Source organism: Zootoca vivipara, chromosome 13 (assembly GCF_965207765.1).
Source record: "Zootoca vivipara chromosome 13, rZooViv2.hap1.1, whole genome shotgun sequence".
NCBI lineage: Eukaryota > Metazoa > Chordata > Lepidosauria > Squamata > Lacertidae > Zootoca > Zootoca vivipara.
In genome coordinates, this window is record NC_142596.1 from 14,891,068 (window position 1) to 14,907,952 (window position 16,885).

Here is a 16,885-nt window from a genome sequence, read left to right on the forward strand (position 1 = left end):
GCTCTCAGGAGCCAAAGGATGCAAAAATTAAGGAGAGCGGTGTCCTACGAGCACAGCCAAACACTTGGCTTGCTATTTCAGATCTGTTTTGTTAACTCTGCTTGTGCATTCAGATCATTGTGCCTTGCACCTCTCTTCTCACTCCTCTCTGTGGACCACTGACTACTCTGAACCTCCTTTTCTGGGCCCATCCCATCTGCTAACCCTGCCTCTCTAGAATCTGAGAAGCTCAACCACTGGCAGCTAGACTCCTCTCTCTACTCCGCACCATCCCCACGACATTAGGCAAAGGCTCAAGCATTAGGCAAAGGCTCAAGACTCCGACACCACCATAAAACCCTATGGCACACTGCAATATAGATATGCATGTATACCAGCGGAAAGAATAGCTAACTGTTTTGGCAGTGGATCAGGGAAGACAAGAAGGTTTCATCAGCTAAGAAGCTGTTGCAAACTGCCCTCTTCATACTTTGCACCTTACGAGGAAATGGGAGATTCACACAGTCCAAAATGAGAGATTTATCTCCAACGCTTTTTCAATAAGAAGGTGGCTTTTTCTATTAAGAGCAGAGAAAATTGCATCACACACCCATGCAATGGCAGACACAAAAGGAGAGAGCACTGTGAATGAAGAGGTGAACTCCCTCCTGCAGTTTTAAAAGCAGCTAGGAGCCGCGGGTGCTTAACACACAGAACAGAAAAATGGAAGAGGAGGTAGCTCACTGTTAGGCAGGGCACCTTTGAGCTTCCACACATCTGCATAGCAGGCAAAAGTGGTGAGTTCGGGTAACTGCCAGTACTAAGATCCATAACAGGCATGACTAAGAAGTGTTTTCCAGTGTGATACTTGCAATACAGTCTGAGTGGCTGACAGACATTTGTGTCAGCAGCCCTCCCCAGTGCCGTGCCCTCTAGACCAGGGGTCCCCAGACTTACCGCGCGGCAGGCCGGTGCCCGCCGCGCCGACCGCGCAGTGGGCCGGAGGGCAGGGGAGTGCGCGCGCAGCGGGCCGGAGGGCGGGGGAGTGTGCGCCCGTGCGCATGCGCACACGCACACGCGCGGGGAAAAAAATCGCCGAAAATCGCTTGTGCGCATGCGTATGGGCCTCCCCCGACCCGGAAGTGCACCAGAAATGACCTCTTCCGGGTCGGGAGAGGCCCATACGCATGCGCACAAAGGATTTTCGGCGATTTTTTTGCCGGTTTTTTAGATCGTCGCTGCGCCGCGCGCCGTGAGAGCGGGCGGCGGCAGCGGGCGTCGTCGCGGGCCGGATTGGAAGGCCGATTGGGCCGCATCCGGCCCGGGGGCCGTAGTTTGGGGACCCCTGCTCTAGACGTTTGGGACAACAACTCCCACCAGCCCCAGCTAGCATGGCCAGGGTGATGGAAGACGTAGCCCCCAAAGATGTAGAAGGCACAAGATTGGGAAGGTTTGTACAGAGCTTCGTTTGAGATACGACTCTGTCCCAGGACCTGGTTTTTGTAATTCCAGGAGCTCAGCCCTGAAAGAAGCTGAAGATACTAACGGGAGTGTTTCGGAGCATGTGAAAATGACTTTCTCATTTCATCCCAGCTGTGACCACCACCAGCCTTGATTCACCTGGAATTAAAGAGCAGGTCTTCGGGGACAGAGCAGAAACCTTCAAGGTGGGTTGATGTCCCAGGATGTTCCTTTTTAGGGGGCCATGTGTCTTGGTGCTTAGTTTGAAGACACCCTCCTGAATGTGCTGGGGGTTGAACTCTTGGATAGAGGACACTTGGGTGGATACTTAATTCTAAAACTAAGTTGCAACCAGTGCCACTGTCTGCAACAACTCTTCCACTGGCCCTCCCTCCTCCAATTTGTGCCTGCTTGCTGCAGCATCTAATATCTTTACATCAGGCACCAACCTCATAGCCAGTACAACACCAATAAAACACATTTTCCCCTTGTTGCCCTTGTTTACTGGCCAAGGGAGCCGGTGTACAGCTTCTGGGTCATGTGGCCAGCATGACTAAGCCACTTCTGGAAAACCAGAGCAGTGCACAGAAACGCTGTTTTACCTTCCCACTGGAGCGGTACCTATTTATCTACTTGCACTTTGACGTGCTTTCGAACCGCTAGGTTGTTCCACCTTTATTTCCATATTGCTTTTACTTTTATCCTAACAGGCTCTTTAAATCCTTACAATGGTTTAAAGTCTTTGTTGCAACCAACGTCTGAGGTTTCTCTGGGTGAAGAGGTGGCACATAAATGGTTTTAAAACAAATACCTGTATCCTGAATGTAAAAATGCTGCTGCCAGCCAGTGCTAGGGGCAGCAACTTGTAGGGCCAATTGCTTACATCAGGGATGGGAAACCTGTTCCAGCCCAAGGGCCACATGTTCTTCTGGGCCCCTTTCCAAGGGCTACATGCCAGTGGATGGAGCAAAGAACGTAAATATTACCTCTGTGTAACAGGTTAGTTCCTATGCACACTCACACAGCCTGCTCTGTTCTCCATCCAGCGAAGCAAAAGGCATTGCCAGAATTCAAGGGCAAATTCCAGCCAGGCAAAAACACTTGTGGTACAAAGCAGGACCAGCGAGGGATGTGGTGTTGGAGAACTTCCAAGGGAAAGCTGCAGAGGCATTTGACTCCTGGGCCTAAGGTTCCCTACTTAACATCCTTGCTCCGGGAGTGAACTGACCCTGGATCCTAGGAAGAGTGCCTATTTCCCCGGCATGCAGATGGCTAATGTACAACATGTGCATGTCTAAACACCCTCAAAGGCTTGGAAACTGCCAACCAACTTTGGGTAACTACTTCCACGTCCATTGTACCAGAAGTGCCCACCTTCCTGATTACTGAGTGTCCTCTGTCCTGCCGGCTCCCCCCACCATTAAACTGGAGGGACGGTGGGGCAGGAAGGAACCGGCCAGGAGGGCCCCTCAAGCATTTCCATCTCTACTGTCATTGCCCAAGGCTCCCGGGCATAGCACATCACAATGGCCTGTTTTCATTTTCCAAATATATATTATGGGGAGGCCAGCTGGCGTGGGCAGCATCCTATGAAACTCAGACGGGGGGCTCTGGCAGAGACCAAGACCAGCAGGAGCCCAGAGGAGAGAGATGGCAGGCGGCTTGCATACCACCATTTCTCTGCGGAAAACAGGCCTGGCATGAGTGCCTCTCCTGCTGCTGTAGGGCAGAAGCCTCTGAAAGGGGGAACTAGGCTCACATGGAAGCCGCAGGGCAGGTGAGCCGAGCTTCACCAAACAGCAATGCAGGTGCCCATCGGGGTTGATGGACAAGCAGAGCAAGGAGATGGAAAAACCACTGGCCTATTTATTTTGAATGTTTGTAAGTGATTCCAATAAAGGTTTGATGATGATGATGATAAGTGCAAAGAGCCACACCCGAACACATTGTGATTTCTACACTGATTTCAAATGCACATTGTTGAACATGGCAAAATCTGTATGAAAAGGCCTCTTGGGTATTTTTTTTAATTTAAAAAAAAAAGCCACCACTGAATTCTTCAAATGAGGCTTCACAAATTGATCCTGAGGCCAAGAGCATCTACTAAAAGAATATTTCTCTACCTGCCAATGGCTGCTCCCAAGTGCATTTTTCTTTTTCAAGCCCATGGACAAATTGCAAACATCTTCTCTCATCTTCACTGTGGCCTGTTACACACACACACACACACACACACACACACACACACACACAAAACTGCACAGGGCTTGATAATCAAGATTAGGAAAAGGCTCGCTTCCTGTTTCTATGGTTGCAGCAGCCCTTAAGATAGAAATTTCCCTGCAACAACTAATGCATATTCATTTTAAGGTAGGTCTAGTTCCATTTTCCTGAGGCAAGAACCCTCCCCCACCTGTTCACAAACCCTCAAAGTCCAGAAGCAGCAAGATAAACAAAGCTCTACCTTAAAAAAAGAAAAGTGAACAATTTTTGGAAGGAAAGAAAGAAAAGGAAGATTGGGTAGTGGGGGAGAGAACCATTAAATCTTTAAATTCTATGTACAAATCACATTGCAAACAAGAAGAATACTCTGGTTATTTTTTTTGTGGAACAGACATTTAGGATTAAAATGCACACCCACCAAATGTTAATTTACAAAAAGATATACGTTGCTATTCCCTAGTTATCAACTCCCAGTTTAGATAGTCCTTGCCGGAAGTCATGCAATTCATCGATCTTTCCATCTAGTACGTCTAAAAAAGTTTGTAACTCAGTCTTAAGGTTGTTTTGTCTGTGTTTGCTCTCTTCCACCTCTGTCCTTAGAGCTCTGACTTTCTCTTCCAGGTCTTTATTCCTTTTCTCAGCAGCCTTTAAAAAAGAAAGAAAAAGTTGCAGAAAAGTCTCAGCAATAACATGGACAGAGCAAAGGCCCTCCCCCACACCTGCCCCATCGCTGCATCTCTTATTTATTGTGTCCATTGCAAACCTACCTGCAAGCAAACTCTTGTCAGGGGAAAGCCTATTATTTTAATCTGACTGCTTCACAGAAGGATGTGGAAGAGATGCTTTGCCTTGAATGAGGTCACTTTGGGCAGCTTCTGGCTGGAATTTATGTGCCCTACTCTGCATATATTACTGCCATTGCTAGCACTTCAGAATTCGTTCTAAACATTATCTGAAGTTGGTTTGGGTCCTGGCTCACCCATCCACAAATACAACCTGACAAAACAGTGCCTGGGAACTGATACTGTTTCGTTCCGGAACTCAATGTCTTTTTAAAATAAATAAATAAATTAATTAATTAATTAATTAATAAAAGAAAAAGAAATATCTGGAGTCTCACTGGCTGAATGTGTAGGAAGACAGTGAGAAAATAATAATGATGATGAACTTTAAGTTCCCTAGCAATGGAGTTTACATCATCAATATAAGCCTGTACTTAAAATGCTTTGTCCCAGAGGATAGAGTCCCATGCTGCCTCTCCTCAACAAATTCATGATGCATGGGTTGAGATGAAAGATTTGCAGATGAGGCCGTTCCTAAATTGTGAAACAGGGTACGTCTTCTACAGGCTTGAGCTTCGAAGGCAGAAGAAGGGTAAGTCAGTGGAGTGCCAGCAAGCACAGGATAGCAACTAAGACTTTAGCACTGAGGGCTCTCTCATCCCTTGAGTAATTCAGACCCTCTCCCTGAACATACTGCTTTCATTGAAAAATATGTCTCCAGCTATGGGTGTAGCCAGGGGAGTGCGGGGGGGAGGGGAGAGATGCCCCCCTACATCAAGTAAATAAATCAAAATATTTAACTGACCAATTGCATCACAGATTACTCAGTTCTGCCGCACCTAACATAAAGCCTGCCCCCCCCCAATCCTCGCTATGCCCATGTCTCCAGCTCTTTTATTTCATGGAGATAAGGAACACAAAACATGGAGGTGGTATTCTACCCAACTGCACACTAATGCAATTAAATAAATGGATGCATGAATTTATGATTTGGTTGTTCTGCAGTTATTCCCTGGTTCCCTTAGGCTGCTTTGATTCCATCCTCAAGGTGACTTTTAGAGACCTGTGATCAGGGAGTCCACTTCTCTCCTCCTACTAGAGCACTCATTCCTTGACAGGTCCTGCAAAGACACCATTGCACTAAGCCATTATTGTGCTGTTGGCCTGAGTGGTTAAGGTGTCTTAATATTTTCCATCTGTTATGATTATATCAATGGGAAAGACCTGTACAGTAACTTGCATTCAGGAGTGGAAGGGAAAATGCTGTGGCTACTTCCCTACTGCTTGGCTCTCCAAGCAAGCAAGCAAGCAGCATTATCCTGACATGACCCCAGAGGAGTAGAGGACCAAGAAGGAAAACTGGGTAAAAGTTGAGAGGAAATCGTTTTTCCAACACCTTCACATCTCTACCTGAGCCATCACCATCCAGCATGAATCATACGCTTCAGTTTCTCCAACATAAACATTCTGGCTATAGGTCTTAAGTGGAGTATAATTTTCCTTTTAAAACTGAAAATGCATACTGAATAATAATAACCATTCATACCTGCAATTTCTCAGATACCGTTTCACATTCTGTCATCAACTCTGGTATTATTTCACCCTGTTTCCGAAGATCCTCTATTTCCTAGAGAAGGTAACACAAAAATATAGAGGTTACGAATTTCAACAAGATAATAAAACTTTTTTAAAAAATCAGCACCATATACACATTACCCAGCCATATACACATTACCCAGCCTTCAGAAATATATACAGGCACGCCACCCACCCAGCAATTTACGCACATTTAATTCACATGCGACTGTGCATACAAACAGCCCCAGAAACCCAGAGGGGGGGGGTGTGGCCTGAAGAGGCTCAACAAAGTCCTACTGTGTCTTCAGCTTGCAAGGAGACTCTCACTGCAGCCTGAAGGGGGTGTCCTCTTTGGGCTCCTAGGAGGGTCTCCATGTGAGCCAGAGGCACAGCAGGGCTTTGTTCAGCCTCCCAGCTAACAGCTGATGTGCAGAAAAGCAGCAGCTTTTCCCAAAGAAAAAATGCCATGCTTTTTAACCCTGCATAGGTAATAGCATTCATAAAGAGCAGTATTTTGTAACTTTCAGTACTCCCACTCAGCCAGAAAATGGGCTCATTAATATTACAGACTTCTTTCTCACTTGCTGTGGAGGGCTGCCCCAACTTGCTTCCAGGCTGTGTGCTCTTACATGAGCAGCCACAAAACAACCCAGACACAAGCTATTCTTGGCTTTGCAAGACAAGCCCAGTGTGCGCTCTGCTCAGTGTGAAACTCCACAAAAGGAGCACCTTTGAAAACCTTGTATTTAGAGGAACACCGGAAGGCCAAGGAAGAATGACACAGCAGCAAGGCAGATGTAAATTTAAATTTTAATTGCACTGCGCCTCAACTTGGAAACCTTGGCAAGCAGCAGCAGCAAGATGTACACCCTCCTACAGCATAGGAGAGTTGCCCCTTCCAAAAAGATGGCTGTCGCTGTCCACTTAAGACAGTGAGGATAATTGGTTGAGGAAATTGGGGTCCTGGAATCAGTCCACACTCCTCCAAGCAGGTGGTGGGCACAAGCAGAGCTCACAGCATTGACAGTCAGTGGTGTTACACCAAAACTGCAGCAGCCATGGACCCTTGGGTGCTGGAGGTGGAGAATTCCCTCCCCCGGCAATTCCCATTTATGCATGTTTTGCAAAATGTCTGTCCAAGGATGAATCACCCCTCCTATTCTGAGCCAAAAGTCTTTGTCACTTAATCACTTACTGTAGGTCTCTGTTTATTATTACCTCAATCCATTTCCCCCCTTCCCACCTTGTGTAATATGAATTTTTATGTGTAGGTGTAACTGTGTGCATGTGTGTTGATAATTTAATGAAGCACAAAATAGCTTGGATTCTTGGAAGCTAGATAAATGCTAAGGGTTGTGATAAAATTTCAAAAAAACGAGTCTGTGTGACTGCAAAACGTTTTAACGTTCTAATATATTAATTATTCGTTCTTGTATAGCCACCCCCTATACCCCCCTTGCGCAGGGTCCACAGAGAAGAGCCTCTGATGAAGACCGCAGGGCAGGGATGGCCCAGGATGTTTTGCCACTTGAGGCAAAAACCCTGGCTGTGCTCCCCGCCTCCTGCCCCTCTCCCCACTGCCGGGTACTTGACACCTCCTGCTCAATCCTGCTGCTGTGCTCCTCTTCCCCAGGTTAACTCAAAGAGGGTGAGCAGGAGGAAGACAGTGGTCCAGGAGCAAATAGAGGAGTTGCCACTTGAGCATGTGCTGCAGCCACCAGGAGCAGTGAGTGCCCGGCAGTGACAAGAGCTGGGAGCCAACCACCAGGTGCCCAGCAGTGGCAAGAGGCAGGAGGCAGCAGCAGGGGCGCCAGCTGCACCTGTGCGGGGAGCATGATGATGTGGGGAGTGGTGGCACTGCTGCTGGTGGAGAGGTGACAGAAGGTGCAGCCCCAGCTATTGGCAGTGGCTTCTCCTCCTCCTCTCAGGGTGAGGCCCTCTCACAGCTTGCTTCAGACTGCTTCATGGACTGCCTGCTTGTGTTGCAGGATCTGGACTGGTTTATAAGGTGGGTGGGTGGTCCTTAAGGTTTCGCGGTACCAAGCTGAACTGAATCCAGAAACTAATTGGGTTTCCCTGTGTGCGTAAATTCCAAAACCAAACTCTATTTGTGTCTCTGCCTCGGCCCCATCAAGCCACCTTAACCTCTTATTCCAGTTCAATGAATATATGCATGCTACAACAAGAAGGTGTTTTTTCTTTATTGCGCTGTCACCATTATCCTAAGATGTCAATCTTCCTCCCAGCTGCAGCTGCTGAAAGCAGGAAGAGGCGGGTGGGGAAACAAGGAGGAATAGATCTGAGACAGCCCCAACAAGTTTTCCAGACAGCTGTTAATTCAGTACAATGCAATTGTCTGTCAGGGACCAGGAAGAGTCTTCTGTGGGTGAGGAAGAGTCGAGGACTCTGAACAAGAAGGGGAAGGGCACGCAGGGACAGCCTCAGAAGTGCTGCTTCCCATTAAGCCTGTATGGCCAGAGCCTCTCTGGTTTGAGGATGTGGCACTGTATCAGAGTTCTGGATTCCTAGAATACAGGACAAGCACTGCCCTTACAGCCTGCCCTGCCCTCATCGAGCCTGAACCTTGCCTTACCTTGCATCTAGTCAGAACCTTGTCCTGCATCGAGCATGAACATTACCTTGCCTTGACTTCCCCCTAGTATGAGCCATACCTTCCATCCACCCTAGGCCTTGTTTCAGCACAGAAAAGGGTTGTATCTGTTCTATTCTGCCTTGGTCAGGCCGCACCTGGAGTAAGGTAAAGGACCCCTGGATGGTTAAGTCCAGTCAAAGGCGAATATGGGGTTGCGGCGCTCATCTCACTTTCAGGCCGAGGGAGCCGGTGTTTGTCCACAGACAGCTTTCCGGGTCAAGTGGCCAGCAGGACTAAACTGCTTCTGGTGCAATGGAACACCACGATGGAAACCAGAGCGCACGGAAACACCGTTTACCTTCCCGCTGCAGCAGTACCTATTTATCTACTTGCACTGGTGTGCTTTCAAACTGCTAGGCTGGCAGGAGCTGGGACAGAGCAACGGCAGCTCACCCTGTTGCAGGGATTTGAACCACCAACCTTCTAATCGGCAAGCCCAAGAGGCTCAGTAGTAGACCACAGTGTCACCCGTGTCCCTGCTCAATTCTGCCTTGGTCAAGCCACAGCTGGAGTACTGTGTCTAGTTCTGGGCACCACAGTTTAAGGACTGTAGAGTTGGAAGGGACCACATGGGTCATCTAGTCCATGGTCTACCAACTGATCTAGGATATTGACAAAGGGAGACATATGCAGAGGAGGGGGGCCAAGATGATAAAGTGTCTGGAAACCAAGCCTTATGAGGAACAGTTGAGGGAGTTGCATATGTTTAGAAGAGAAGACTGAGATGTGAAAGGATAGCCATCTTCAAATATCTAAAGGGCTGTCACATGGAAGATGGGGGAAGCTTGTTTTCTCCTGCTCCGGAGGGCAGGACCTGAACCAGTGGATTAAAGGTGGATTACCAGGAAGGTGATTCCAACTAAACTTTAGGAAGAACTTTCTGATTGTAAGAGTTACTTGACGGTGGAACCATCTGCCTCAGAAAGTGGCCAACTCTTCTTCATAGGAGGTTTTGAAGCAGCAGTTGGATGACCATCTGTCAGGGATTCCTTAGGTGTGATCCCTGCGTTGCAGGGGGTTAGACTAGATGGCCCTTGGGATCCCTTCCAACTCTACAATTCTATGCTTCTTTTGTTTTGTCCCTTGTATTGAGCAGATGGAGTTGAAACCAAGCAGAAAATTCTGGTATAGACTTAATACAACACGCAACAGCTTTCAAGAGATCTATATAAATGTATTCCAACACTGGGTAGCTGTTGGATTGGAATAGCTTGACAGCCCTATGAGGTAGGTTAGGCTGAAAGGCCAGTGACTGCCCCAAGATGCCACAGTGAGCTTCAAGGCTGAGTGGTGATTTCGTCTCCCAGGTCCCTAGTTCGACACTCTAATCGCTGCATCACGCTATGTCTCTCTGGTTTCCTCTGTGTGAAAGAAAAACACCTTCCTCGCACACTTCTCAGAGGACAAATTCCCAGGATTCTTTGGAGGAAGCTTGCAGTATACACGTACTTTAAGAAGGGTACTGTAAGGGTGACTCCCTACAGGGAGACAGCCCCCATCATCCTGATGTCCACCTCGTCAAGTACAGAGAGCACCAGTGGTTCTGAAGCAGCCAGAGGGGGAGGGAGAGACTCGGAGGAGGAGAGGAATCAGAGGGAGGAACAATGGGAAAGCTTTGGGGTGGAGGGATGCAGGCAGTCGCTCAGGGATGTTGCAGAGCCAGGGCACCGACCACTTAGGGAGGAAGCTGAAAGGGCATCACTCCTTCCGGCACAAGTAGTAAGGAGAGCGCCGCAACGCAGGTCAAGGGGGGCGGCGTTTTGGGGTGCCCAGACTACTTTGCTGGCGTGGGAACAAACGTACGCCATTGTCGGATTCTGATTGGGGATGAGAGGTTATGTTTTAAGCTGTCTCTACACTGTAAATAAATAGCACAATAAACGTCTTTGAAGACAAACTGGACTCAGGCGGAGTTACTCTAGAGTAGCCACGATGACCCCCTGACAGGTACTGACCATCACTTCTACCTGTCCCTGTGGGTTATCTAACCTTTCCAGCTTCCCCAGGAGGGCTCAGTTTGCTCACTTAGAAAACAAAAACCATTCTACCCAACTTAAAATTTTGTCCACCTTTGTTACGGCATTAAAACAAAAAACAAAAAAAAATGAGAATAAGGTCCCAAGGTAGACGGGACAGAGCTCAAAAGCCTAATGTTTTGCTAGGAACCCATGGCATTTTCAGGAGCATCAGTCATGTCACTGTGCCCAAAGCCTCCAGGGCTTGCTCAGCTTCTAAAGTAATCTGCATTAGGGTTTTGTTTTTGTTTTACAAGTACTGTGGAAGGGGATTGATTCCCCAAAGATGCTGTGACTGCATGTCCACAGCTTTAAGCACTTCATTACCATTCTTTGTTTTACATACCAGCTCCTTGTCTTGCAGCTCTGTTTCCAATTCCTGGAGGCGCCTGCTCAACTGCGCATTTCGTTCTCTCTCCTTATCTATTTCATTGCACTGCTCTTCCAGTTCGTCAATCTTAAAGAAGGGTTGAAAGGAGCCAGTGTGAGTTCCCAATCCACTACAAATACTCATGATTTGCTTTTCACATTTTTAAATAATGGAAACATTGCAGGAAAATGAGGAGAATAGCAGCAGGTTGCTGAAACTTGGGTCTCCAGCTGTTTTTGGACTACAGTTCCCATCACCCCTGACCTGATAGCTAGGGATGATGAGAGTTGTAGTCCAAAAACAGCTAGAGACTGATTTAAAGCACTTGTTAAGGGTTGCTAGAAATTGTAACTCTGAGGGATAAACTACAACACCCAGAATTCTTTGAGGGAAAAAGTGTTCTTCAGATGTGCTTTGGAGGGTGAAGCAAAGAGGCTGCAACTACAGCAAAAAGGTTTGTGTATATGTCAGCTTATGAAGCCAAGATGCAATCATCCAAATGCAGCCAGTGTGTTCAAGGTGCAGGTCCCTATGAAGGAAAGAAGAACTCATCTCCACATAGTTCTCCCAGCACTGAGCAAAGCTGCCTTTCCCCACAAATAAAGCTCAGTGTTGTGCAATTCTTGCTACAAGTAGCATTGATGGAAACCAAAAGCCCCTGCTGTCAATAAGCTTCTGCCAGGAGTGTGTGGGCCAATTAAAAGCTTTTGAAATATCACACTGTATTATTTAGTGGCAGTGTACACTGCTATTCCTGGACTGCTCTAAAGTTTACACCTTTTTGTTATTCTCCCCTGACATTTACATTCAGTATATCTAATACTGGGTGAAGCAGTTTTTAGTAGACAGGAATGATTGTGCCTTCGCCTCTCTCCCTCCAGCAATTTTTCGACTATTCCAGGGCAACTCAGCACACCTGAAGCAGCAACAGGATTTTTATATCGGCTAAAATTTATTTTAAGTTCTCAAATTTTATTTTTGCAAGTTGCCAATGCATTACATAAGTGAAATAAATGGATCTGCCTCCAAGGTGTGTTGCTGACCAGGATCCATAGGCTAGCTATCAAGTATATATACTAAAATATTCATCCCAGAGTAAGAACCAATTTATTTGTTACCACAAATGCTTAAGACCCCTATTCTTCTCACAGAGCTATACAGTGGACCCTCCAGATACGAATTAAATTCGTTCCGGGGGTCTGTCCACAATCTGAAAAGTCCACAGGCAGAGGCGCCGCTTCTGCGCACACACACGTGCAATTGAGCGCTTCTGTGCATGCACATGCTGTGAAACCCAGAAGTATACACTTCCGGGTTTGCCGCGTTCGTAAGTAGAGGGTCCACTGTAGTTCCCTGAATGGTTGAGCAATAAATCTCTTTTCCCAAGGAACCCTCAGAACCCTGCAGTTCTTGTCCAATACTCCAATCCAGAGGTGGTGGCCCTCAGGTCCACGGGCCCCTCCTTTGGACATGCCCCCTACTCAAGCCACACCGCTGCCTAGCTGCTGCTGCAGCAGCTACATCTGAGCTCTCCTCTTCTGGAACCTTCGCCCTGAGCCCTGCTTGGAGCTGTCCAGGGTACCATTGAAGCTTTGCCTCTGTAAATTGCCCAAGCCATCATTCAAAAGAGAAGGTTCCCCAAAAGGAAATGCAGCCCTCAGGGTTGGAGAAGGTTCCTCACTCCTCATCTAATCATTACAGCACACTGGCATGTTTCCTGACTAATAAAACTAGTAAAGCACCACCATTTAAATTTGCTGCATCCAATACCTTGCTCCTAAGTTGATCGTTCTCATCTTTGCAAATGGAAAACTGTTTCTTCCAGTGTTCTATGCTGGCTGCAGATTCTTGGAGTGCAGAAGTTAGTCTGGCGTTGCTCTCCCTAAGGCTGTGCAGTTCCGTTTCCCATTTTTTTACATTGGAGGAGCTAAAAGAAGGGGGGGGGAATCACACAAACATTGGAGATTTCTTGATTTTTTTCTATAGATCAGATAAGAGGCACTCATTATGTGGCATATAAAATACCTCAGAACTTGGAGGGGGAAGTGGTTTGAAATATACATAATCCTGATTAACAGGGATGGATTAAGCATTTTTAAGATTAATCACACACACATATTCCAGTTTCTCTCTCTCATACACACACACACACACACACACACACACACACACACACACGGTATACATAAACAATTGGTTCCGGAAGTCTGTATTTAACCTGAACCTGTATTTAACCTGAAGTATGAGTGTAATTGGTTCTGGAAGTCCGTACTTAACCTGAAGCGAACTTTCCCATTGAAAGTAATGGAAAGTGGATTAATCTGTTCCAGACAGGTCCACGGAGTACTTAAACTGAAAGTACTCAAACCAAAGCGTACTTAAACAGAGGTATGACTGTATATTCATTCAAGTTTACTACAATACAACAGCTCTGTTCATGGTATAATACCTTCATATTTGGTGAATATTGTTCATATTCATATTTATTGTTACAGTAACCCAAAAGCTTCTCTTTGTCTGTCTCTCATGCACAGAGCACTATTTGTATTGCTCTAGTATTGGTGGATCACAATAGACCTCCTACTCATTTGATTTTGGCTTCCAACAAGTTTGACCATGTTTGGGTGGGCCTGTGTTTGAAGGGGCAGGGGAGGAGATTGCCACATGGGGAACCTCCAGATGTTCCGGCTCCCAACTCGCATCAGTCTCAGCAAGGATGGGCAGTGGCCAGGGACTGTGGGAACTGGAGTTCAACAACCTTGTGCACCACTGTAGGGAATGTTTAAGTCAGAGCATGGAGTGAGCCAGTGTGGTGTAGTGGTTAGGGAATTGGGCTGGCAAAATTAACAGATAAATTACATGAAAAGGATAACAAAGACTTTAAAAGAGAATGGAAACAATTTACAACATACTGTATATGAAGAGGCAACATAAAGAATTGGACTCATTGGCAGGGTTTGAATAAACAAACACAATTGTATATAACAAAAAGTAAGACTATATGTATTGGGAAAATTTTGGGAAACAACACACAGGGTGAGTAATATGGAAATAAAACGAAATGGGAATATGAGGGAAGTCCAGGGGAGGGGGGGATATGGAAAATTGTTAGAGAAATATTGTTAGATGGTGTATATATGGAAAAACCAATAAAATTATATTTTTTAAAAAAGAAGTTACTAACTGTGTATGACCCTAAGCTTCACATTACTGGGAATTTGGTTTTTTATATGGTTCCTCCAATAAACACTTCCTGTCAGGTTTATACCCTGGGTAATTGCTAGGCTTAGAGGGCTTGGACACTTACCCTGATATCTATATTAACACAGTGCTGCTACCACAGTAATACTTGGCACGACTTTATCCAAACATGTTTGTAAGACATGCTTGTATCATGTGAATTGCAGAGCTAAGTTTGTAACACGTCACAGTTACTGGTGTCCAGAACAGAAAATGACCAATCCACTTAAGAAATAGGCAATATCATAATAAAAACCAAGCAAGTTGTAGCAGATTTGAAAGAGCAGCCTGTTGAAAACATAATTAAATTAAAAACGGATTAAAACACAGCGAAGCAGGGAAAAACAACCAGCTCCATAGGCCAAACATCTGTTTAAATAAATGATCTTCTTTTTGCCTTCTGGCAGAAGAATATCAACCAGAGAACTAGATGAGTTATCTCAGCAGGGAGTTTCAAAGTCAAATCAGAGCCCCCCAAACCCCATAGGATAAAGTTAGCTCTCAACTCCTGCTTGCTACCTAACCATGCATTTAAAGCAAATGACTTCCCAAAAAGAAACTTGGGAACTCTGTGTTGTTGAGGGTGCTGGGAATTGTAGTTCTGTGAGGGGAAACTACAGTTCCCATGATTCTTTTTTGGGGTATGTGCTTTAAATGTGGTGTGGAACTGCCCTAAGAAGTGGCCGTTGGTGCTAATTGGAACAGACAAGGTGGAAAGCAGGGAGGACCAACACTAGGGGGAGCCAGAGCCAATGAAGAAGAAGAAGAAGAGTTTGGATTTGATATCCCGCTTTATCACCACCCTAAGGAGCAGGCATCCCCAAACTGCGGCCCTCCAGATGTTTTGGCCTACAACTCCCATGATCCCTAGCTAACAGGACCAGTGGTTGGGGAAGATGGGAATTGTAGTCCAAAACATCTGGAGGGCCGAAGTCTGGGGATGCTTGCTAAGGAGTCTCAAAGTGGCTAACAATCTCGTTTCCCCTCCTCCCCCACAACGAACACGCTGTGAGGTGGGTGGGGCTGAGAGACTTCAGAGAAGTGTGACTAACCCAAGGTCACCCAGCAGCTGAATGTGGAGGAGTGGAGACACGAACCCGGTTCCCCAGATTACGAGTCTACTGTTCTTAACCACTACACCACACTGGCTCTCAATGACACAGCACAGCCACCTCCCTGATAATTGGTTGTGAGTAGGCAGTGAATGGCTGAGGGCAGACTGAGGTTGTTTGGGCAGTGCTCCATCCGCCCTAATAGCCCAGCCCCCACTGTTACTACAAAATAAGTACTCTCCCACTTCGTAAAAAGTGTGGGCACTTCTTTTGGCCTGGGAATGCAGTGACCAACAAATAGCCAACAATAATGTAGTCATGAAAGCAGCTTCACCTCTGGGCTAAGGCAAGTTTCAGTTTGTCATTCTCTGTTTTCAGTTGTGCATCTGAGGGACCGCCATGCGATGCCTTCTCATCATCCGTCCCATTGACGCTGGACGCCCGAGTAGAACACGGAGTTTCGCGGCCTGATTCCTGCACAACGCATTCCGCAAACCAAGAAAAACCGTTACGATAAAGGTCTGCCGCTTCTCAACGTGCTACAACATGGTGCAGAACCCCCGCGTGCGCCCCCACCATCTTCCAAGTGACCCAAAGGAAACACCATCTGCAAGGAAGGGTAGTCATTGTATTTCAGAGGGCGGGTCAACGCAATCGGATCACTTCGCAAAATTATTCCTGGACTGTATCACCTCAGCTTTGAACGCTATTGAAAAATTCCCTGTACATACACAAAGGTTTTCAAGCCAGGTTGGGAGATGGCTAGGCCCAAACTCTTCTCCTTAAGATGCAAAAATTTCTATCTCAGGGGCAGGCCAAAGGTAGATAATCATCTACTCGTAGATTTCTAAGTGATTTGCAGTAGATTTCCAATTGTCTTTGTCTACCAATGCTTCAACAAGTTCAAGTAAAAATTCAAGTTAAAAAAAACCTCTTTCATGGCTGGTCTTGTGCTAATTGCTTCTCTCTTAACATCAGTGTTCCTTGCTTGTCAATGAGAGTACTAATTGGCTGCCATATGACTTCATTCAGCAATGCGGGCCAGTTTTGGAGGGTTGTGTTAGAAGCACTGATGCCTGGAAACTTACAGGTAGATTTGTATGCATTCCAGTGTGCAGGTTCATGGAGCACAGTAGAAAACTGGCTTCACCATTTTGTGACTGGCTCTTGTTTGCAGACCTTGACATTCTAGCAAAGCACAAAAAAGATCCTGCACCTCTGAATTCTCCCTGCTATGAGTGCAAATGAAGGGAGTTCTGGAGGTGCCTTTTTTAAGGATAACGTGTCCAAACATGTGACTCCCCTTACCTAAGGTCAGAAGCCGTACAGTCCAGGAACAGCTTTCCCATCTCATCTGCTGTATGTGGCATCTGCCATCAGCCTGGACCATTAGGTATCGTGCAAGTAAGCAGATCCACCAAAAGCAATCGCCAAGAATCATTTTTGCTGCTGCTGCTGTTAAAATACTTTATTTATTTGCTAACGCTCACCTGAAGCTGACCTTTGATGGCATTTTCAACTGCTCTTCTCTT

At 46.4% G+C, this 16,885-nt stretch overlaps 1 protein-coding gene across 1 annotated transcript in view; it reads right to left on the reverse strand.

Annotated features, from left to right (window-relative positions):
- Nucleotides 1-3,966: 3,966 nt before the first annotated feature.
- HOMER2 (homer scaffold protein 2) overlaps nucleotides 3,967-16,885 on the reverse strand; it is a 73,172-nt gene continuing 60,253 nt past the window's right edge. Inside the window, exons 5-9 of the mRNA XM_035130786.3 lie at nucleotides 15,688-15,827; nucleotides 12,832-12,988; nucleotides 11,038-11,148; nucleotides 5,992-6,072; nucleotides 3,967-4,308 (exon numbers count right to left, since the gene is read on the reverse strand). Of these exons, the coding sequence (XP_034986677.1) occupies nucleotides 4,120-4,308; nucleotides 5,992-6,072; nucleotides 11,038-11,148; nucleotides 12,832-12,988; nucleotides 15,688-15,827 (678 nt within the window). The 3' untranslated portion in view covers nucleotides 3,967-4,119. The remainder of the gene's footprint in view (nucleotides 4,309-5,991; nucleotides 6,073-11,037; nucleotides 11,149-12,831; nucleotides 12,989-15,687; nucleotides 15,828-16,885) is intronic.